Source organism: Lottia gigantea (assembly GCF_000327385.1).
Source record: "Lottia gigantea unplaced genomic scaffold LOTGIsca_102, whole genome shotgun sequence".
In the NCBI taxonomy this organism is placed as follows: Eukaryota; Metazoa; Mollusca; class Gastropoda; family Lottiidae; genus Lottia; species Lottia gigantea.
Window position 1 is genome coordinate 420,677 of NW_008706795.1, and position 7,307 is coordinate 427,983.

At 36.0% G+C, this 7,307-nt stretch overlaps 1 protein-coding gene across 1 annotated transcript; it reads right to left on the reverse strand.

Annotated features, from left to right (window-relative positions):
- Window positions 1-237: 237 nt before the first annotated feature.
- On the reverse strand, window positions 238-5,996 carry LOTGIDRAFT_170663 (hypothetical protein; the record flags this gene model as incomplete). The annotated part of the gene is made up of 10 exons (XM_009046489.1): window positions 238-428; window positions 694-752; window positions 1,001-1,073; window positions 2,031-2,195; window positions 2,521-2,713; window positions 3,145-3,322; window positions 3,467-4,109; window positions 4,449-4,595; window positions 5,105-5,159; window positions 5,877-5,996. The coding sequence occupies 10 exons, from the start codon at window positions 5,994-5,996 to the stop codon at window positions 238-240; spliced, it is 1,824 nt and encodes a 607-aa protein (XP_009044737.1).
- Window positions 5,997-7,307: the final 1,311 nt, after the last annotated feature.

Below are 7,307 nucleotides of genomic sequence, written 5' to 3' on the forward strand. Positions count from 1 at the left end.
ATTTCTCTAACAAGCCCAAGCTGACAAGAAAATACGTTCATCAAACATTGCCAGGTAAGAACTTGTTTAATGGAATGTATGGATTCCATCGAGTTTACAAAGGATGTTAACGGTTGGACGGATCAAACAACGAGACAGCTACATTGAACTTTCAGTTAAGTTTATCATTAAGACTATCTTGACAGCAGTGGATTCGGTGATTATTATCTGGTGGCTGATGTACCGGAAGTGGAAAATCTAATCACTAAATACAGCCTTGATATAATGATAAGCTGACTGTACGTAGTCGTAGAATGTCGGTTCAATGGTTACCCACGACGCTCCTTTGTCGTGACTCCTGACGTAGGCGAGACCATTATTGGATATACCATACAAATACCCGGTCACATAGTCAACTCCTAAAATTGTAGCAACTGTTGCAGGGAAAGCTGAAATATAATATCAATTCTGTAGGATACATACTGAGATTCATGTGATATTTCGTAGACTGGAAGGCAACTATTATGATTGTTCTAGAATGTCCTATTACGCATCATATTTGACTAGTTAGTCCCTTATTAAAGTTTTACCTTTTATATAAGTTCTAATTGAAACAACTAAACGACAACTCTATATGTGTCTCGCAAAGTAAAAATTTCAAAAAAAAATTTGCCCAAAAAACTTTTCACTCGAATCATTAGGAAAATATGTTACCTTGATTTTTTCTATTATCATCAAACATACGATAACACGACGCTTCCTTCCTTATTGGTCTAAAATTATATTTTACAAACTTGTTAAAGAGAGTATTGATAACTCGTACAATTTTGATTTTAGTAAACCATTGTCGAAAACTTTGTTAAGTTTCTTCTTCAAGTACATATGCCGCAAAAGTTTGAATATACTTTTGCAATCTACAGCTGAATAGCCTCTGAAGAACAATTGACTACATGCATGTTGCATTTCGATGAAATATGACTTTCAACGTTAGCGAGCAAACTGTATCAAATATCAAGCTAACCTGTATTTAAAGAAGGCATCACAAACAATTCTAGAGCCATTATCTTCCACTAGTTCACTTATTCTTGTGAATTCTGCAAGAAACAAAACTAATTTTCGAATGAACATTATAACTGTACTTATTAAACGTTGGCCTCTTTAACTTTCATCTCTTTAACCCTCCGTCTGAATCCATAATCAGTCTTTGAACACTAATCGGTATTGAACTTATTTAACTCTTAATCTGTTGAACTTGTTCACTTCTGTGCTCACCAAACTTAATCATTATGAGTTCAGTGACACCCGACAGAGGCACTTCAACACTTTTTCATTTTGCATCTTTGAATGGCAGGAAATATACTAATTGTTAGTACAGAAGACGTTACAACGTTGGATGCAAATTCGACAATCGATAACATTATCATCAACGATACGTCTTTAGAAGACACATACTTAACATAAGAGCACAGTCTACTGGAAATGGGAAAAACACGGAAGATGCGAAACGTATCGAAGCTGAGAATGCTGAGTCTTAAAGCAGAACATCGCAGGCCTCATCATAAGGTAAACCTCATTTCTAAATTATCCAAGATCTGATATAGCCCAGCTCAAACTGTGAAAGAGAACCCAAAGTCAATCAAGTCAGGATTTCAATCCTCTGATAGAGTGATATCCTGTAAAATTTGTCGAATTTGCAGTTCCGTTTCTTGGTTTTAACGATCTTCCGTTAAATTTATTTGTAGCCGGTGAATTAGTTTAGACATGATAATCTTTGTAAATTTGTGAAATTTCTACATTCTGATAGCTGTTTACACATCCACACGTTCATTGGAAATCTTCAATACAAATAGAGGCAATCTGAACATTCGACAGTTTACAGTCTTTCTGTCGAGGACTCTGATTGGCTGTTTTCGTCAGCGTACAATCCAATCAAAGCATTACATTTACATAATTTTGCGCATACAAGAAAAGTGACTAATGATGTAAAGATGTTGTAATAGTTTGACGCGAAGATGATGCAATGGCACTATTATCAATGGGTACAATCTTACCTGGTAGTCTCGGCTGACACAAAGCTTTTTGGTCACACGGTAGACAGAGATTGGGATTAATTTCACCACACTGACAAGCACCTTCCTGACAGCATCCACAGCTGGTTAAAGATGTATTATAGGAACATGTACAGTTCACTGATAATGTCCAATTTAATTCTCTAGCTGAAAATACAAAATGCTAATAAAATTTCTATTTACTTTAAAGAGATTGTCAAGATTTTCTTAAAATTTGTTTCAGTGGAATATACATTAAAAGTTTCAGAAACCTCATGACCATTTAGTTTATGAATCGCAGTCTAAAACCTGAGTAATAATTATATCAAGTTCAACAAACGAAATAATTATTATTATGTATAGATAATTATATAAGCATCTATCCATAATAATTGTTTTGTTTTGTTTTTCTGTAAATACTTTAAATATACCATTGAAGAATACATATCAAGATCGTTTTGTAAGACCGTATAATCACTACTACACTACGTACCACATCTTAAAGGTAAATCAAGAGATAAATATTTTAACCCTGACCAATATTCTACATCATTGGCCCAGCGATCAGTATATACCACTTCCGCCATTACTATGAAATTCTTGGCTCTTTTCATAGTTACGTTCTTCATGTTGATCATTTCACGAACAAGGATATCCATCGGTGTACTAAATGTTATTCGTTCAATCTGAAATAGTGCATTTAAGGCAGTGTTGAATATACTTTCTCATATGAATAGCTCAATGGCTGCTACCAATATATGCCAAACTCTTATTTTGAATTTTGGATTTCGGTTGGATCATTAGTAGTTTTCTCCACCAAGATGGCCTTAAATGACAGTCTAATCAAAATTAGACCAAACTTTTGTTCCGCTTTTCAGTAGCTTTTGTTTTTTAATTTAGCAACTGAATTTTTAGGCTGAATTAAAAAACAGAGCTAATACTTTTTTAACTAGATTGCATCAAATGACAAAATACTATTGTTGCAAGCACTTTCTGATAATGTTTCGCATAGGCGATTCCTTTTGTGGGATATTCCATTCTCGCAGCTAAGAAGTAGTTTAAAAATAAGAATTTTAGACCATTCTAGAAAAAGACATTAATTCAAGAAAAGACTCACATAGTAGCTTCTAACATTGCCCGAAACATTCCAATCAGTTTGGTAGCCCTTTGCCGAAGCGTCACTATAAGCCACATGACTCATACTCTCCATGGCATACAGAAATAGAGTCACATTAAAAGCAGTTGCTGTTGAATCCAGAGAATGACTCGCAATGATGGACATGGTCACGTCAAAACTGTAATGATAAATAATCAATAGATCGAGTGATAACCAACAATTGGGGGATTGTTATCACCAAATACCTTTGGTACCGTATAGCAATGAGTCATCATTTGTTTGCTGTTATAAAGAAAATATAATTTGTTGCAATATCGGTTACCTTTCTTCAGAGGCTGTTGTGCATCCTTGTTTCATCTCCAGGTTTAGCTCCGGGCGCTGTGGTGCTGAAACACTAATTGCAGCTGTTTCTGTAGTAATCCAAATCATGGACTGCCCAAAATATACTCCCAATCCTATACCCAGTTCACTAACGTTAGCAATGTTTGAAAAATCTTCTAGACGGCTTGTGATTTGAACAACTATTCCAGAATCCGTCTCATTTCCAGCGGTATCTCTAGACACAGCTGGTATTGAGATCTGTCCAATATCACTCTGGTATGATGCTGCGGTGGACCACATACGAACCACTGATTCATTAATAGCTGCAAGACCACTTTCATCTATACCATGTGTGGCTCCTGCTGCAAAATTCTTGAGAGGAACAGCAGCTTCTTCTGATGATTCATCAAATGGTGTAATGGCGGTTACTTTTGGTGCAACTTCTCCTTCATCAAACAGCATGATGATCTGGTTAGTCATTGGTGCTCTGAGTTGCAGTGACCCGTTATTGAAAACTTCTGACCGTATTACCAATGGAAGTTTGTACGCATAATCTGATATTAATTGATCATAAAAGGTTTCGTTTCCAATCTGACAGGTTAGGTCGATGATGCCACGAATCAAAGCACCGGGACCAGCTGATTCTATAGTAAAAACAGTGGAGACGCTAAAGACGTCAAAGTGTTTAAAGTATTAAATTCGCTCTGATATATCATGTATGCTAACTTTCATTCTCAAATTAAGTACCAATTTAATATCATTACTACTTGAATGCTCTGGGTATTAATTGTCCAAAGCAATTGTCAGAGTGGTATGAAGTACCTCCGAAGGATCTTGTCCCGCACGCTATTAACATCCTCGACACATTACAACATGACACAACATTCAGAAAAGTTATTGGTAACTGTAAGCTGGATGATAGCCATTTCATAATGCTAAAACATAAGCATGTTATGACTCACGAATCAGAGATACCTACTTACCACTAACTGAAGCAAACACGGTTCCATTCAATATCCAAGTATCACTGGGTAAATCAGGGATCTGTATGCTGTAGATTGTTGACCACCATAACAAGTCTTCGTGTATTTTCTTCATAGATCGTAAAGAGTAACAGAAATTTAAAAGAGCTGTATACACAAGGCATAAAATGGGATGTATTGACAAGGCATAAAAATGGTATGTATTCACAAGGCATAAAAATGGGATGTATTGACAAGGCATAAAAATGGTATGTATACACAAGGCATAAAAATGGGATCTTTACACAAATGGGAGGTATAAACAAACAGAAAATAGATTATATACACAAGGCAAAAAAGGGGTGTATTTACAAGGCGAAAACAAGGGATGTATTTACAAGGCATAAAAAAGTACTACCAATTGTCTCGAAAAGGGGCCGCTTTTTTCCCCAGGGATTCGTTTTCCGATATAGTCTGTGTGGTGCACGACGACGAGGAAGGCACTGGCACATTTCAAGACCCATGTGACAGTCTGGACAGCTTGGAATAAAGGTGAGAAGTAAAATTGACGACTGTTCTTGAAAAGCTCAAGTAGGTGAAGAAACTTGTCACAGCTTATATTGAAAAATATGTTTCGTAGTATCTCACCGATGCCGATCTGTTAATATAATTCTCACCATCAGTACCAATAAGAGTCAACGATATGTTCACTTCCGATATGGAATTCTCAAACTAAAGGATGTAGAAAAGAAAAGAGAAAAGTATTGGGTGTAACATTGTTACTGCGTTCGGAATGCTGTTGCCAATGATCTATCGTTAACAGTGGCGGCGCCATGGATTGTACCCCCAATTGCACCCCACTTCATTTCTAACAAATAAGAAAATATGGTTTTAATATGTTCTTCCCTCAAAATATGTGTCATAATGCACCATGGCTCTTCCACAGAAATGCCACATTTTAAATCTCAACCTCGACAGTTGTCAGACTGCCCCATATTTGTACCCCTAGTTTCACCAATTATTTCTCCGTCACACGTCAGTACTTCAGTCAACACGTCAAACACGTCACACGTCAATGCTACGTGTGACGGAGACCTTACTCATTTTCAGGAGGCCGGCACCGCCACTGATTGTTGAAGGCCAAGGTTTGGAAATTTGCCAGTGATGTAGATCTAATGATAGAAATGATATAATCAGGATACATGTATGCAATTGTTATTGTTATGAAACATGGATATTTGTTATTGTTCCGCATAGAAAAATGCAATAAGTTAATAGCTAACTAAGTTTTTGTTTATCCACCAATCATCGCCCTAGGCTATCCTCAAGACTGGATTTGATTCTAATATTTTGAAACTAAGATAATCAGCTATGTTATGTGCTCTGCAACAGATTCAGATTTACGGAAACTGCCGAGGATTGGCGAATGCTATGCTATGTAATTCTTACCTTTAAGGAATCCCCATGGATATCAATAGACAGATAAGATACATTGGTGGTAATTAGAGAAATATTGAAGTTGAATTCCACTTTATCGTTAATATTGTAGTGTTCACTGGAGTTTACCATTGTTAGTTCACCATTGATATATACTTCAGAAGCTTTCGGATGAATACAACATAAAGAAAAACTCCGTTAAAAAATACTACATACAGCATTTAAAATAATCTGAATGATGAATGAATTCAGTTGGGTTCCTATGAATCATTAGGCGATGGGGCTAAGTAGAGGCCACAGAAAGCTGGGCCAGCCTTTATTCAGGGCCCCACGCCCGCGCCAACCACTCCCTTTGTATATGATAGAGCCATGACTGTTTTCATGTTATTTGGTCGTAAACATTTTTCTCAAATCTATGTAACGTGGATAATGAGAACATCAATTTGCACCTATCTGAAGGTCAATCAGAAAAATGCGATAGTGAAGTTAAGGTAATCAGAATAGTGCAAATAAAAACTGTTAGCGTTGCCATGACACATCAATAGACTATTTTAGATTATAAAGATATCTTCTAAAACTTTGTATGCGTACCGTGGTTATTTGTGGCTTCTATTTGCATCATTTGTATTTATATATAAATTTTTAACCGTTTATGTCAAAAGCTACTAATAAATTATTAGCAACATTCATTTAAATCATTAACAACTTTGTGATGCTGGCGTCATCAAACACATGGTGCTAGTCAAACTGAGAGAAAATTATTTGATTGATGTAAATGAATGCTATCACTTTAAAAAATACGGTAGGCCTACGCATAATTTTTATTTTTAAGAAAACATCTTTACAATCTCTTTAAGGCAAACACTCTGATATATGTAGTACGGGTATTTTACTTACCGTGTGAACGCTCCAAAACTATACAAACAATCAAAAGTATCCTCATATTGAAACCTTCAAATCAAACACAATATACTGACTTTTAATGGCCAAAATCATCTGCGAATGTGGGAATATAGGTGTGGTTTACACCGATCACATCTACTGATTACAGCATTAGAATATTCTTAGATTGAACAGAAAATTGATCAAAATTCACAGAATCTTTTAAGTTAAAGAGGAAAAGTTTAGTTCACTTTCGCTTCAAGGATCAAATAACTCAAAGCTTGACCGAAATATAATCCTATGTAAAAAATCAATTTTATGGCCTAGCTAACAACTAAACTATTGTTTCTACTGAGCTGGCATTGCCGAACTGATGTAAGGCTAATGCTGTCTCCACTAGTACTAGTACTGGAGGGGGCTCACACCACCAGACATTTAAGACCTCAATCATAAGAAATTTGAGATTTTGATGGGTTTTGGGGGAGGGGCAGAGCCCTTTTGAGGGGAGAGGGTGCTAGATATTACATTTTATATCGCTTTAATCTTACAGTAGAATTCTAG